Consider the following 17,317-nt stretch of genomic DNA (forward strand, 5'->3'; position numbering starts at 1 on the left):
GTTTATTGTTATTTTTATTGTTCTGTTTCATGTTTTTAACTGACTTATGCAGCTTTGTCTTTGCCATTTCGCTATAAAGCACCCAATGATGCTTGTTAATGAACTATTTAACTCAGAACAGCTCTTTTAGAACTATATTTTGAGTTTACATTTATTATTACTTGAAATCAATGCTTTACTTTAAAACTTCCGATTGTTTCTAATATTAGTGACCGAAAGAACGAGGTCGCAAATATAAGCGGCTGAAATGGGTTTCCTCCGCAGGGTGGCTGGGCTCTCCCTTAGAGATAGGGTGAGGAGCTCGGTCATTCGGGAGGGACTCAGAGTAGAGCCGCTGCTCCTCCGTATCGAGAGGAGCCAGGCATCAGTGGCTCGGGCATCTGGTCAGGATGCCTCCTGGACGCCTCCCTGGTGAGGAGTTCCGGGCATGTCCCACTGGGAGGAGGCCCCGGGGAAGACCCAGGACACGCTGGAGGGACTATGTCTCTCGGCTGGCCTGGGAACATCTCGGGATTCCCACAGAGGAGCTGGATGAAGTGGCCGGGGAGAGGGAAGTCTGGGTTTCCCTGCTGAGACTGCTGCCCCCGCGACCCGACCCGGACAAGCGGTAGATGATGGATGGATGGATGGATGGATGTTTCTAACATGATATGTATTTTTGTAAACAAATGAAGTAATGATTTTTGCAAAAAAAAAAAAAAACAATAAATTGCAATATTTTAAGCAAGTGTCTAAAGACTTTCTGTGAGCACTTTATACGTGCTCAGTCTGCATTGAACTGGAAATGGCCTGTTATGGAAACACAACATGGGAAAATCATAAAGTAAGATTAATCGAAAAGTATACGGAAATGCTATCAGAGCACAGTTTGTGTCGAAAACATCCCTGCTGGTGATTTATATGCAATGCATTACATTGAATTAATTTGCCAATATTGACATATGGCCCTGTAACGCTGGACTGGATAAAAAGTATAGAAGTTAGATCTTTACTTGTGAGTAAGTAAGTAAGTAAGTGAGTGAGTGAGGAATGAAATCCACAGGATGGTATAGTAACAGGTTAACATACTTTGGAAAGTCCATGCTTGTTAAAGATAAGACAAACGACTGTGAAGATAACATCATATGTACCTGCATCTAAAATGTATCATTTTATATCAGTTTATGTCTGACAACCTTTAAAAAATGGTTGTGCGTGTAAGGAGACCATGTATCCATCATCTCCAGCAGAACCTGAAGAGGCAGGTACCTGTGTGAGGACCGGTCGGCGTGTTGGGAAGGTCATGTGACCTCCATCATATTTATGAGAATATGACCTTTCCTCTGTGCGTGAGGAATCTACCCTCACATTCATCAGCAGTGACCTTCCCCGCTCTCTGCATTTTAATATCATTTGATAATGGCCCCGTTAGCCATTTACATTTGCAGTGCAGGGAAATGAAGACATTTCTCTGAGGTCAGGCCTACTACTCCTGCCAGTGACGGAAATATGGTTTAAACAGCTGGAGTGTGGTCTCTGGGGGATGTGCGCGCGCACGCAGCTCTCCCGCAGTAGAATAAATCCATCACGCACATTTCTATTCCCTGACAGCATCAGCAGACGCGGCTGCTCTTTAATATTTTATGAAGTGGCTGGTGGGCCTTCAACATCGCAGAAGATAGGGGCAATCAGGAAAGGGGCAATCAGGAAAAGGGCAATCGCGCAAGTCGCAGCCGGCCCATTTTTTTCCTGTCTCCATTACAGGTAGAAACCACATACGCATGTGCTGCAACACACAGGCATGCAATTCAAGAGGAAGAGGGTCTGAAATACAGATGCTTGTAATGTGTGGTGTTCTGGTAAAAGGTCAGTGTAGTCCGGGGAGAGCCAATCAGGGCTTTTTTAAAGGATACTTCTAATGTTTCCCTGACCAAAGTTTAATCCACGTTTCTGGCACCATGTTTATGTTGCCGAAGGTTTCCGACTGTGACAGTTGTTGAAACAGGGAGTCACGACCGCAGAACTTTGTGGAATTCAGTCAATACTTGACACACCCAACACCTCCAGCTGTGCTCAGTGGTTATTTGCTGGTATTCTAAAGTGTTGATGTCCAGGAAACCGCATCCAGACTTGCGATAAAAAACCTTTACTCAGAATCAGCGTAAACAGTGCAGTTAATGGCCCTATTCTTAGCACAGTACATCCTAATGAAATTTACTTCAGTCTGCCAGAGGGCAAAAACTTAAAACACTCTGAATCCGAATGTACGGGGAAAAACTAATAGAAAATGGCTTGGAAAAAAAAAATTGCTGTGGATTTCAGATGAGGTGATCTGCTTTTCTGTGGAGGGCACAGGAACATTCAGGGAGCTCAACTGCTGGCATGAAGACGGCCTAATCAAAGAGGGTCAACTGAAGAAGCGGACTCATGTGACGAACACGTATGCCTGAGAAACAAGCCTACACAGTGAACGTGAACTCACAGAGGTGGTCCAATATCCAGTTTCCAATATCCTTGACCAATGTCCAGTTGACTAATGTCCAAACAACTTATGAAACACAGGTGTGATGGACAGACGAGCTAAACAGAGGTAATACTGACAATAGCCCAGGTCGAGCATGGCGATTTCTAAGCTTTTGTTATTTGAAATAAATTATTAATATTTTCTGATATGTATAATACTCTGGTGAAAATATTATGCACTTTTCAAAATCAGGTCATTGTGTCCTGAGTCTGCAGTTCACTGCACATTTCTTTTCATTTCGGTTCAGCACTCGGTGAATTTGCTGTTCAGGGAATGTTTATGATATCACGGAAAATTATATCCCCTATTACAGAGTGGCAGAGGTCAGTGTTCGGAGCAGGCGCTATCTGGACAGGCTTCTCGGGAACATCTGCTTTGGGTGAAAAGGCCAAATGAAGCTGGAAGCCGACCCTGATAGATGCAAAGTCCCGACTGAGGGGGTTTGACTCCTTGACCAATAAATCAAAACACTTGAAAAAGTGCCACGCTGGGGGGGGGGGGTGGTGGGAGGGTACATGTGGCTGTGAGTCAGGAGTGGACGGGGAAGGAAAGGCAGAGAGTCTAATGTGAGCAGGACTGCCTGTTACAATGAACTGATTGTGCTCCCCCGGCCCCCCCACAGCCGCAACCCCCCCCACAGTGATGACAGAACATGTGAGATCCAGATGTGAGGGCTTGAGTACAGATGTGCACGTTAAGAGGTTAAGAGAAAGCTGAGGACACGCAGACATTGACACACACACACACACACTCACGCACGCACAGTTCATATATTCTTATCATTGTGGGGACTCTCCATTCACTTCTATGGGTATCATCTTAATCTTAACTATGATAACCCTAACGCTTACCCAGACCTAACCTTAACTATAAGTAACAAAACAAAATAAAAGATTTTTTGATATCTTAGTTTTTTAATTACAAAATTGAGGTTTATATTGTGGGGATTGTCCTCACTAGCTGAAAAGTAACATGTTTTACTACATTGTAGGGGCATTTGGTCCCCACGATGTGATAAATACAAACACACACCCACACAAACACACACACAAACAACAACAACAACAACAGCAGCTTTTCTTTGCAAAGAATATAATTAATAAAAAAAAACTGAATAATTTATTCAGTAAAATTACTGAAAATATATATTTAAAAGATTGATATCTATTAACGTGATCATTAACAGAATTAAGTGATTAATGGTGATTAAGTGAGTAACGGAAGTGAGGATAGACTCCCGTCACGCAGGGCTGCTGTTTTTATAACAAACTGATTTTCTGTTGTGACACACTCGTTTTCACTACAACCAAAATGCACCATTTTTGTTGCCACAGCTCACGTAATATATAAATTTTACGTTGCTATGACGTGGCCAGAAAACTGGGCGAGATTATGATGTTTATAAATCACTAAATATAAAAATGACCCCTCCGCCCTCCACCCAGCTCAGGTTCTCGTCTGTGCTGTCATCACACCCTTGTGTATCCTGAATCATCTGTCTAGTCCAGTCGCTTTCTGGAACGTTCTTTTGTTAGAAAGCTTCAGCTCCACAGTATTAGCGACGCGGTTCTTTAATCAGGCTTGCCTTGATTAACCTTGAAATCCATCTGTTCCACAGTGCTAACAAGGCCATTATGAGTGTTATAGGGAACACCCATCATAAAAAGTCCACACTTCACACAGGTCGTGACCTTTGCCCTCTACTCATGCCCCCCCCCCCATTCCTTCATTGGGAAGCTATCCTGTTTGTCACCCCATTAGCCACCGCATGTGCATCATAGTAAAATAAGACAAACATGCTACAATGCCTGTATGGAGTGTATAGACATGAGTGAAAAAATACCTTACAGTGTGTGTTGAACCTGTGTCTCTCTGGGGGGCTTTTAGTGAACGCACTGCAATGCTGTGTGATGCTGTAATTCTCCGTTTGTCACTACGGTGATTCCAGTAGCAGAAGCGCAAAACAGAAAAGCTCCTCGTTTTGTGCTTTTCCCCTTTTATATCAGAATAATCACCTGCAGGTATCAACATAAACTCAATCTAAGAACAGTGTTAGTTTTATTCAGACGAGTCCTTGACTATGAAATTGAATTCATTGCAGGGATCTGTGAAGCCAAACAATAAGGTTTTGAAATGGAATGATTTTTTTTTTTTTTTTATAAATGCTGCACCCATGTGATGAAATTGACCTTATTATGGAAGACAAGCTCCTTGGAACATTAAATGTCCTGGGGGAAAAAATGTCAGCATTAAAAGGGTTAAAAATATATTTTGTGTGACTCATCAGAAACAGGGGGCCTGTCCTCTGCCAAAGGCCTGTCCTCTGCCAAAGGCCTATCCTCTGATTGTAATGCATTGTCATAATGAGAACTCTTTGTTGGGATTGGCTGGTGACATCTGGGTCACCTGACCTTTGACCCTCCTCTTTTCTCAGGGGACCAATAACATGTTACTTGGCTTTTGTCATTAAGGTGACATGGTACCTATGATTAATAAACTAGCTGATGAGGCTATAAGCACACATGCACACAGAAACAAATGATTTTATTCTGATATCAAGAAACCACCCTGAATGTTTATTGTCACTATACTATCAGGACCGTTCTGTGGCAGTTATTTTGTATGATTCATTAATATGCATATGCAAATTGATTTTTGCAAGTTCTCCCAAGAATATTTTAGACATCAAAAGCTGTTTATTATTTTGACCAGATGCCATATGCATTTTCTATTATATTTCTGTATGGCAGGACATACATTTTTTTGCGGACTTTCAAAGGAAAGAGATATTTTAATGGTATTCCACCTATTCAGAATTTCGACATAAATCTATGGCTTCCATTTTCACACTCAGGATTTCAATTCCTACTCCTAGCACTTCAAGTCCTACTCAGGAAACTATTGCCAAATATCCACCCAAAGGGTCTCCTGGAGCCAGTAAAAGCCCCTCTTCCCAGCAATTCAGACCGCAGTTTCCGATTATGAACAGCATGAACAGTGACAGAAAACGATCTCCTTGCATTTTGTCAGGGAGCTGAGGACTCTGGTTGCCTACTGGGCTGATCAGCCAGGGTGCTGCTTCAGAGAAGGTTGGTGACGGCCAGGGTGCGTTTTGGAGGGTGTCTGGGACAGACACATACTTTCTGCCCTCTGTGCTTTGGCAATTACAGGTGAAAATTGCAGGACTGTGAAAAAGAAGGAGAAACAAAGGGATATTAAAATAATAAAAACATTTGGCATAACTGGCACTGCCTGGCTCTCCTGAATTATTCAGAGTTTGCCCATTAGCAAATGCAGAGAGCCTGAGACAGTCGTTAAAAATGATATATCCTGCGCTTCTGTGGTTTAACGCCCTCCTCAGTTATAAAAAAAGGTGTGTGGACTATCAGGCACAAAGATGCAGCTCGTTCAGGGGAAACGTGAGGACGTGAGAGGGTTGGAAGGGGCCGGGAGAGCCGGCACGATCAGCGATTCACGCATCGAAGTGGAAAGCAAATTAACCGAGCTGATTAATTTCAGCCTCTTGAATTCCACCTAAAAATTACATTCACCGCAAGGGAAATCTAGCCTGCATGAAGGATCATAGAAGCAACAAAAAAATCTTGACAGAAGACACTCATCGCAGAGCCGTTCCCCAGCTTTGCGTTATATTAAAGTCAGTCGGCAGAGGCTGTAAAATTTAAATTTTATTTAAATGTTATTGTTGTCTAGAATCTGCTGTTTAAGATCTATGTATAAGTGTAACTGTGTGAATTTGGAAAAAAGGTGCAAGACAGGAAGTAGGAGGTTCAGTTAGTTGGTATTCTTGAAAAACCTTCGTGGATCCTGAATAAATGGTTCAAGAATGAATCTGCCTCCATCCATTGCTGATTATTTGGTAGATTTTCCATCCACCTTTTAGGTGAACCTAAGACTTGACAAAGTATGAATGTATTCAATGGTACTCATGGTAGGACACCATCCATCCATCCATCTATCTATCTATCTATCTATCTATCTATCTATCTATCTATCTATCTATCTATCTATCTATCTATCTATCTATCTATTTATTTTTGAAAGACAGTCTAAATGCTGTGGTACTTAGGAGTAGGGGTCCATCTGCAGATGAACCATCTGAAGTCTTTAAAGGAACCAGTTTTTGTTGTCCTGATGTTCTCTGTTAATTCACTGGACACTGAATACATATACAAAATCTCAGTGACTCCATATACAAAATCTCACTGACTCCATATAAAAATCTCACTGACTCCATATACAAAATCAGTGACTCCATATAAAAATCTCAGTGACTCCATATACAGATTTCAGTGACTCCATATAAAAATCTCACTGACTCCATATACAAAATCTCAGTGACTCCATATAAAAATCTCACTGATTCCATATACAGATCTCAGTGACTCCATATAAAAATCTCAGTGACTCCATATACAAAATCTCAGTGACTCCATATAAAAATCTCACTGACTCCATATACAGATCTCAGTAATTCTCATTACAACCACTGGACAGACTTCAGAAATGGAGGATTTGTTCCTACTGACGTTTGTGAAACTTAATTAAAGCTACATTTTTGTCTAGCCATGGTCATCTACTAGAATCAGGAAAAAACAAACACAGATAAAGATTCTGTGAAAAGGTATAGTTCCCATATAAATACTGAAGGCCATATTGAATCTTATGTTATTCTCTACATGCTTATATACTAAATACATACCAAGTTCTTCTTACACTCATTGGGCACCTGAGAATGTGCTACTTATAACATTTCAGGATGCTCACATGACAAGATGACATAACAAGCAGGCAGTCTAACAGAGTGTTTCTGAACCCAGTCCACAGGGACCCCAGACAGTCTGCATTTTTGCTCCCTCCCAGCTCCCAGCATGCCTGAACCAAACAATCAAGATCACCGAGCAAGGGAGCAAAAATGTGGGCTGTCTTGGACTGGGTTCAGAAACACCGATCTAATGCCACAACTATACATGTCATTTGGCAAGAATTTTTTTGCCTCAAAATATTTTTTTATTTTTTTTATTAAATGAGAAAGCTCGGCAACAGTGATCCAGAGGTGTTAAGCCCAGACCATAATAGCACTAGGGCTACATCCAGGAGTGGAGGAAGGGTCTCACAGCATGGGGGAGGGATCTCGGTAAATTGCTGCGAATTTTGCATGATGGTCTGTTATCAAAAGAATGCGGATCTTGGCCTGGGGAGGCTGTCTCCTTGGTAAATTTTGCAGTGGGCTCCCTGCTGCGATGAGCCTGAGGGTTGCTGTGCCCCCCCACAACTGGCTACATCTGGCCAGGTTGCACTCACTTCATTATCAAGCTACACATTTTCAGAGAGCTGATCCACATAATGGTTTTACACATTTGCAAGAAAGAATGTACTTATACTGAGGCTGTTGATAGCTTTGGACAATTTTATTATTATTATTATTATTATTATTATTATTTGACAAGTTGTTCCATTATCAATGTATTTAGCTTTGCATGGCATTTTTTCTGCTCATTCTAGATGAGATGCCATTTTCCTGTAAAGATGTTGCCCATACAGTAAAGTGCATTATGGGTAAAGAGTAAATCAGCTTTATACACACTCATCAGACTCAGATATTTGGTTTTGTCACCAAGCTGCATGATGTTACTGTTTTCCCATCCTTACATTTGCAAGAGGCATGAGAATTTTTATTTGTGTAGAAAAAGAGAAACAGAATCTCTCACGTGTGGAAAAATACAGTAAGAAGGGTTAGGGTTATAAGTGGCTTGGATTGGTATAATTAGTAGAGTTTAAAATGCAGATTTAAATATGCTTATTAATTCTATTCTGCACAATTCAAATGACTGACTGCACTTAATTAAATCAGATTGATTAGACCTCTTGCAGACATCCCCCACAACCACATAATTATGACAAATGGAGCACTTGATGTAAAATCTACGTGTGAAGAGCTGCAGGATGATGCTCTTTAAAGGTGCAGTACTGAGCAGTGAGGAGCGAGGAAGGAGAGGCGAGGGGTGAGGAAGGAGAGGCGAGGGGTGAGGAAGGAGGAACAAGGGGAGAAGAATGAGGGGTTAGGAGTGAGGGGCGGAGAGGAGTGAGAAGAATGAGCAGCGAGGCCCCCCAAGCGTGAAAAGCTGCAACATTACAGTCTTTAAAGGGGCAGCACTAAGGAGTGAGAAATGAGGAGGAAGGAAAGAGGAATGATGAAGGAGCAAAGAGGGGAGAGGCTGCCCAGCAGACCAACAGGAGGCTCCTGAGGGCTACGTACCGAAAACAGGAATGTATATGGTAGTCCATCAGCATGCAGGACACCATGTGTGCTTCCAGTGGGAACTTCTATCGCCACCGCGCCCCCCCCCCCCCCCCAGCTCCTAGGCTCCTGCCTCAATACATCCATGCTGAGCTCCCTCAATGTCTGACACCAGCAGGAAGGATGGAGAAAAACAGGCACATGGCGATAAATGCATAATGAATCTCTATTAACCTCCCAGGCGAAAAGCTTGTTTTTATCTTTTTATCATCCGTTAAATGAATGTTACCGTGGTTTACCAGTTATTTGTTAGACACACAGAGACTCTTTAATGTTTATATGGAGAAAGGCGGCATCGAGAAGATCTTTGCCAATGTTCTAACTGCTATGTACAGACTGTTTGCAATGATACCACATCAGAATGCAATATTTGGCCAGGACCAGTCAGAAAATTGTGTGCATGTTTCCATGCCAAAATAATTTAATAATCATTTTCCGTGGCCACCTACCATTCCATCAACATACTTCTCGCTTTCAACGATGTTGTTTGTTGGGTAATTGATTTCAAATAGTAGATAAAATGTTTCCTAAACAGTGGCTCAGACATGGCTCATCTCACTGAGGGACTCCTTTCAAGCACAGCACAGGCTGCATACTATGCTGCAGTGAATGCAGTTCCTTCAGATGTGTGTGCGATTTCCGACATGAAAACTGAGTTTGATTTTTTTTTTCCACCGAAATGATAATTCCACAGCCCGGGTCGTCTCTTCTCCTGAGGAGGATACGGCAAGTCAAACAGGCGAAATTGATTTTGTACTGCAAGAAATGTAAAGGAAGCAAGCAGACAGAGCTATATAACCCTGCAGCATAAAGAGTATTAGGGGATACCCAGCGCCTACAGGAGATGGCAAATGAACGCAGTCTAGCTGCTCAAGTGTCTACCCAGCTTTCATTAAGCTTTTGTAGAGCAATTATCTCCGTCCTCATGCTGCGAGCAGCGTTCATTATGACCATCTTGTCTCTGCGTTTTTGCATTTGTGTGATTATTTTATGAGCATCTTCATGCTGGACCAGAACCCAGCCCGACACTAGGAGCCGTACAAGGCGTTTCACCGAACATTGGTTGTTATTGTCTGATGCTCACAAATATGGGCAAATGTACTATAAACAAGCTTAACAATGAATTAATCATACAGAAAAAGGTTAAAATGATGAGAAAAATATGATGTGTTCCTTTTAAAAATGAAGCGTGGAACAGATGGCAAACATTTCCCCCACAGAAGAACTCCAAGGCAATAATTAATACAGTTATGGATGGATGGATGGATGGATGGACAGACGGATGAGTGGATGGATGTAGCATTGTACATATACATTTCTCTAATCTAGTCTGTCACTCATACCCTGTCATGTGACTGTGTATGTTCTACCCTGTCATGTGACTGTGTATGTTCTACCCTGTCATGTGACTGTGTGTGTTCTACCCTGTCATGTGACTATGTATGTTCTACCCTGTCATGTGACTGTGTATGTTCTACCCTGTCATGTGACTGTGTATGTTCTACCCTGTCATGTGACTGTGTGTGCACCATGCCTGGCTGGGGCCTCCACTTTCATACTGTGCTTAGATAGGCCTGACCTTTCTCCACGGGCCGAGAACAACTCTCAGCACCTCCCTCTTTCTCTGCCCTCCTCTCTGTTGATGCTACTGCCACCATTTCTGCTACAGGTGTCTCCTGCTCTTCTCCAGAATCCTGCCTCTCCGGCTCCTGTCAGTGCTGTTACATTTTTGTATTTAATCTAATTAATTAGCCTGTAGCCTGGTTTCTTCCCATCAATCAGGAAGGTAAGCCTCACTGATGTACCTATGGACACCACAGCCTCCATCCTGGCTTGTGCCCCATTAATCTGGAAAGTAAGCCTCACTACTGTCGCTCCAGGGACCTCAACCTTGTGTGAGGAATAAATTTCAATGAAATTGAAAACGGAAAGCAGTAACATTACTTCAAGTGAAAGACATTTGGCTAAAAGCTTTGTGGTTTCACTGAACTGGAAACATTACTGACTTGATAAATTATTGACAGGTTTTCCAGTTAAAATGTGACGAGGCAGCTGATGTCTCTCGCATACATTATGTCCGTGCGCGTGTTTGTGTCTCTTACACGCTCCCTACGTGTCTTCATGGCTCCGGCACGTTCCAGCACCTTCCCCCATGAACGGGCCCCATAAGGTCTTGTGTCTGTGACAGTGACAGGGTCCTCTCTGGCCACAGTCACCAAGGACAGATGAAGGAGCATGTTTCTCGGAACCTGTGAAGCTCTGCTCTTCTCTCTCCCAGCTCAATTGGACAGTTATTGCCATTATCGTGAATTACTGGGCTTGGCAGTGCCGTTCACTAATTATCCGATAGATCATTACCATAAAGTACTTTCTTCCCCTTTCATTTAATTAAATCTCATAAGTTCAGCTGCTATTTCTTTGTATATATTACTGAACTTTTTGGAATGTGAACCTCTTATATTCACTGGCTGAAAACCTCCATTTAACTTGAATGATCTGGCAAAGCAGCCACACCTCAAGGAGCAGGGCTGCTTTGCGATGACGTCTGTCCTGATAGAGCCTCTGTAACTCCTTTTATACTTTTAAAACCTGGCCGACTGAATGTTTTGAATGCCCCCCACCCCATCTCCCTATCTACCTAGAAACACGCCAAATGATGCTTAGTGTTAGGCTTAGCAGTGGTCAAGGCTGCTGTGAGTCACATGACCCTGTCACATGGCTGACCCTGTCACATGGCTGACCCTATCATATGGCTGTGGTGAAAGGATGTCTGATGACTCTCGTACTGATGGGTGCATTACTCCTGAATGCATAGTAGCAACTATGACAACAGTATTATGTACCTACTACGTTCAACCCATGGATTAGTACTCCCAAGGGCACTAAACTGATAGCCACCAGGTATAAGGAACGAGAGCCCAGGTACATTCAGTATCCTCACTTACTAATAAGTTACTCTACTCAGTACTTAAGTCTCTTTTTTCCTAGTCATAATACCTACCACATGACTGCATGAACCCTGCCAACAAGCATCAATCTTCCACTGCGCAGTTTTCCTGACACTGTGGTGACCTTTGTCTGGTGCCACTTTAAACAGAGTGACCTGACACTACTCATTAAAATCAAAGCAACAGCTCACCAGTCCTAATTGTTTTCACTGGCCAATTAACCACCACGTGCACAGCTTCTGGGGACATGAGTGACATGATGTGTGTTTCTGTGTGTCCTCAGTCGAAAAGTGAAAAACTACATGCAAGCGAACAGCACAGACCTGCTAAAGCCCTGTGCTCCAGGGAGATGTAAGAGGCACAGATAAAGATAGAAGCCGCTTGCTGGGATTCCGGCTGAGGGTTGGTCATGCGGAGCCGCTCATCAGTATGCGTGTGGCAGCCTTAGCGCCCAACACTAATCCCCGCAGCACATGGCTGTTTACTCACTCTCTCTACCTCCACCTGTTCCACGGTCCGGTGGAGGCTGCGAGTCCTACAGGGGGGTGTGGTGCCACCCCCCCCATCCCCACCCCCGTCACCAAGTCCATCATGGGTGAACCGGAGAGCAGCTGTGGCCCTGGATGACGGATGGCTTCATTTCGGGTGTTTAAACGGAGAATTCAGCCCCCCTGGCTGCCAGACTGGAAGACTGTGTCTGTTTGCTAACAGTGAATGATGCCCAAGCAGCAAGACCCCACAGCTGAGGAATCCTATAGCAAACTCACATGTGAGTCAGTCTTATATATTCACAAGCTGCTGCAAGAATGAACAGGAAGTGACTGCATTAAAATGGATGTGGACACAGTTACCACATGGGGTTTGAGTTCAGCGGCGCTCCAGAAGCTGCTGTGACAGGAAGTCTTCTTATGGAAGCAGATGATTGACTGTAATTCGCTTACATCACTTCCTGTCAGGTGCTGTTATATACTCACGCTAATCGATGGGATTCCAGTAAAGCCTTCTACCCAGTCTGCCTCACTTCAAAACCATCCTAAAACAGAAGGAAAAAGTTTACCCAACAGTCTACACTCCAGATTAAAGTTTTAGTGATTTTGAAATTAAATAGGTTGTAGCCAGTGATAATACGAGCGCCGGGGATCATGTGACCACTCAGGACCTGTAATGTGGCATCGTCTGGGTGAGCCAGCGTGGCTGCTTCTTGATTTCTTCTCAGCAGTCCATGAAACTCTGCTCCTCCTTGTGTTTACCTGCTAGCCCCCGCCAGGAAGTGGATGCTCATAGCCTTCCACAGCTGGATGGAAAGGCAAGGTGCGATTGATACAATGAGAAGTTTAAGCAGCATCATTGCCAAATCAGCCGCAGAGTGCACCCAGGCATCTTCACAGATCACTGAAAGCCAAGACATACCAAACCCTCAGTGCACTGTGCTCCTCTCGGACTGGGGATGTCCTCCCTACATCTGGCAAAAGTGAAGCCTATTCAGGCTCCATTTACAGCAGGGAGGCACCTAACACATCTCCAGCTTCACCTAGAATATCATGTCGCGACTCTGCTTAGACTCTGCTGGTTGCTCTGAACTGCACCATGTTAAAAAAAGAGTAGTTTCTGGACTAATAAATGCAGTCCTCCGCCTGAAAGACAGATTCTGCAGTAGCGTCCCAAGGGCTGTTTGGCTGGTAATTCTCAAGTAGACTCAATAGTAAATAAATAGCAGAGGTTCTGCTAATGTGTTGTTAAATAAAACATGTCTTGTTAAATAAACATTACAAATCCAATAAAAAATGACACTTCTATACACTGTATACTGCTTCTATACATGCCATTGAACATAATCAATGCATCCATAAATGTCTGAGACCGACTTGTACAGACGTATGCAGTCATCCAGAGCAGGAGGATGACCCCCCCCCCCCCACCACACACACACACACACACACACACAGCTTCTCACTTTCTTATGTGGCCGAGCTTCTGCATCCTCTGCTCGTCAGGCTCTGATGAACTCCAGATGGTCGTGAAAATGGTCGTGTTTGCCTTGGATGAGTGTGTAGGAGCCTGTCTATCGGAGGGAAGCAGGGCAGCTGGACATACGCAGGAGCAAATGTTGGCATGTTTAATTCGGATCAGCCCAGCCTCATGCACACGCACCCACACACACACAGATAGACACACTCTTGCACGAACAGATAGAAAAACACACTCTTACACGTGGACAGACAGAAAGAGACACGCACACACATACACAGGCAGACAGACGTACTCATGCACACATACATATACATACACAGACATACATGTTTGTATTTGTTTCTTTGTGGGGATTCCATTTAATTCTATGGGTAAAACCCTAATCACATCTATGACAACCTGAACCCCTACCCAGCCTTAACCATGAGTAACTAAGCAAAACACAAGATGGACATTTAGCATTTTTATTTTTTTGATGGCAATCACAGATTTTTGTAATATTGAGGGAGTAGAAAAATGCCCTTAGATGGTCAGAATCACAGGTTTTTATCACATTTTGAAGACATTTGGTCCCCACAATGTAATAAATACATGTCCACATATATACACACATACAAACAGACAGACAGACGCATTCTCACACATCCACGCAGTCAGACATATACACACAGACTCATGTACTCAGAAACACAGACAGAAGCATTCTTACACACACAGACAGACTGCCAGACAGACACCCATACAATCTCTAAGAGACCAACCATAGCCATTGTTCACACATACTTAACCCAACCAAAATGTTTGTGGGCCACAAGTCCATCTCCTCCGCCGCGCGCCCGCCCCCGCCGCCATCGCCCCGCCCACGTACCCGCCCACGGACAGAGCCCCGCCCCCTCCGCACCTGGGTCTGCTGCGCGCGCCGAGTCTGGCGCTAGTGAGTCCGGCGGCAGGGCGCGCGGCGTGGCTCCTCTCGGTTCATCCACTGCGGCATCTTTTCCCGTCTTGTTGAGATTTAACGGCGTCTTGAGACGCTGGCGGACGCCGGCAGGAGCCCCGGTCTGTAGCGGGGGATCGCTCGGTTTAGCGACCGGGTCCTGTTACACTAACGGCTCTTTGGCGGACTGACTGCGGGGATCTGGAGCTCAGGGTGCCGCCGCCGCGGCTGGGACTCCGCGTTTAAGCTCCCCGGCACTGGAGATTAATTTCATCATCAGAAAGCGCATGGTGGGAGTTTCTAAGCCCTTTCAGTGTAAGTGTCATTCACAGTTTGCTTTGGTTTACTCGATATTGTGGTGACTCAGAATCGTGCTGCCTGTTGACAGAGTGTCAGTTGTCAGTGATTTTGCTCTTATAAACGCATAGGCGTATCTTTTCCACCAGCGTTATAAATTTCTGTTATAAAAGTGCGTGTTATTTTCCAGGTTGTCTTTGTTTTTGCTGCCCAGTCTATACATTATTGCTCTCATTTATCGCGCGCAATGACAGAGCTGTGCGTGTGTTTACCTGTTTAGTTACTGCCCTAAATGCAGCGGAGCGAAGCGGGGCGGCTGTCCGCGGTCTGCGTAGCCCTGCCCCATCGCCCAGCCTCCCTACACGCCGCCCCTTTGTTTTGGCCGTCAGGAGAAAGGGCTCTGCTTCTGTTGGCACCAAAACATTACCAATATAACCGGTGAAACCATACATTATAACCAGTGGTAACATCTCTTAAAATAAACTTGTTAATGCATTAGTATAGATACATGTCCCGTCTGACTGTACACTCTGAATTTAGAATTTTACTACATACTCTGGCTCAAATTGAAGGATATTCAGGATTATATAGTATAAGCAGAATCCTTACACAAAAGGTAATAAACTGCAGATCTAAATTTCTTTAGTATTGTATAATTAAGAATTGCTAGAATATGTATAAGAAACAGGAAAGAAGACCGATAAATACTTCTATCTGTTTTTATGCAATATGAATCCAAGCAGATGACAGGTTGCTTTGAATGGAGATGAATTAAAAGGAGAGATGTCTTGTCTATTGTAAGTTTAATGTTGTCAGCTGTCCTGCAAGTCGAGCTCTATAGCAATTGAGGGGTATTTTTCCATGGAGACGTTACAGGGACCTTGGCAAGTCACATGGACACTGGCTGAACATTAGCGGCTCTTCTCGCCTTTTCTGCCGATTCTGACCTGTCGGATCACATTGTCCCGCTTCCATTAGACATAAGCATCAGCTGACAGCTTGCTGCGTTGCCGAGGCCTCATGGAGCCCATGAGCTCCCCAGTTTCCTGGGAGTTGGGTGCGTCTGAAAGGTTCACTTCTGGGGACGTTTGCATTTGAAAACCCAGCACAGCCCCAATTGTCAAATGCATCTTTTCAGTCCGTCTTGATGTTTATTTCTTCTCCCATTGTGACTCTGCCGCGCACAAATGGCCTTCACGTGACTGAGAAGAGAAGCTGAAGTTTTGGGGGCGGTGAGGATTAGATTAAAGGCCCTGATGCTGTTTTTGCTGTGGGAATCTGTCTCTCTGTCTTTCTGGCCCAGAGGAGAGCGGACTCGGCCAGAGGTTGTCGAAATGAGATGTCCCAAAGTTAGGTGCATGTGGTGTTTATTTCATGCTGGCTGTTACGGGGGCATCACTTTGTGCTTGGCTGTGGTCCAGTGAGATTTACGTTCCCAGGATTTAGCTGATGGACAGGAAGACGTAGAAGTCACAGTGGATCGCTGCTCTAATCTGCAGACTATTAATCCAACAGCGCCAAACTCCCCAGCCAGTCCCGGCCGAGGCAGCGAATGCAAGATGCTGCCAGTCAGTGGGTTTGCTGTCGGTACCAGGGCTACCAGACCGAGGGCTGCTTCATTAAAGTCAACATTAGTGTCTTTGCAGGCGGTAGAGGTGCTAATGAAAAGCGGAGTGATTCATTAAAGTCAACAGTAGCATGTTCGCTGTTGGTACCAGTGCTAACAGATAGCTGGCTGACTCATTTAAATCAGTGTTTGTGGGTTTGCTGGAGTTACCAAGTCTAATAAACAGCCGACTGGTTCATTAACTGCGAGTCCAGTAACCGTAAGCGTTCAGGGTAGCTGACATTACCTGAGTGCCCAAGTACATAGAGGATTGTGTACCTCCACATGTCAGCCCCCTGGCCCCCACCTTGCTCACGCACAGGGTCATATGATGTAAACCTGCTGTTTAAAATGGTGAGAATCGTTTTGCTGTCCAAGTGGCGGGACAAGCAATGTAGCATGAAATGCAGCATGCGGTGTGGTGTGATGCGCTACTCTTGTGAGTCTTCGGTGTTTAATGCACGTGTGGATGTGTGTGTCCGAAATACACTTCGACGAGCTGCTGTTTTACTATCATCCTTCGGATTCTAAGTCGTGTGCGATGAGTCAGTCGACAGGTTCTGCACGTGCGTGAGTGTGATTTCACACGCTTGCTCTGTTTTGCGTGACGCCGTTTTTCTGGATACACTGTTTTGAAAATTCGTGTCTGCCCAGAACGCAGCCCAGTCGGTTTTCTAAATGGATTTTTTTTCTGGCTCTCTCATTGCCCCCCCCCCCCTTTCTGTGCGAAGACTCCATT

The 17,317-nt window shown here is 44.3% G+C and overlaps 1 protein-coding gene and 1 long non-coding RNA gene across 6 annotated transcripts in view; one reads left to right on the forward strand and one right to left on the reverse strand.

Annotated features, from left to right (window-relative positions):
* Positions 1 to 12,765: 12,765 nt before the first annotated feature.
* LOC111848290 (uncharacterized) lies at positions 12,766 to 14,778 on the reverse strand. Its single transcript, XR_002839274.1, has 4 exons — positions 14,643 to 14,778; positions 13,725 to 13,854; positions 12,930 to 13,064; positions 12,766 to 12,803 (listed from the first exon to the last, which is right to left on the reverse strand). It is a non-coding gene; the product is annotated as an uncharacterized lncRNA (long non-coding RNA).
* Positions 14,779 to 14,869: 91 nt separating this feature from the next.
* The window catches only part of runx1t1 (RUNX1 partner transcriptional co-repressor 1), a 39,526-nt gene continuing 37,078 nt past the window's right edge, over positions 14,870 to 17,317 (forward strand). For all 5 annotated transcript variants that reach the window (XM_023820174.2, XM_023820176.2, XM_023820175.2 and 2 more), the window contains exon 1: positions 14,870 to 14,990. In XM_023820174.2, coding sequence (XP_023675942.1) covers positions 14,963 to 14,990 — 28 coding nt within the window. In that variant the 5' untranslated portion in view covers positions 14,870 to 14,962. The remainder of the gene's footprint in view (positions 14,991 to 17,317) is intronic.

The sequence above is a fragment of the Paramormyrops kingsleyae genome, chromosome 23 (genome assembly GCF_048594095.1).
Source record: "Paramormyrops kingsleyae isolate MSU_618 chromosome 23, PKINGS_0.4, whole genome shotgun sequence".
Classification (NCBI taxonomy): Eukaryota; Metazoa; Chordata; class Actinopteri; order Osteoglossiformes; family Mormyridae; genus Paramormyrops; species Paramormyrops kingsleyae.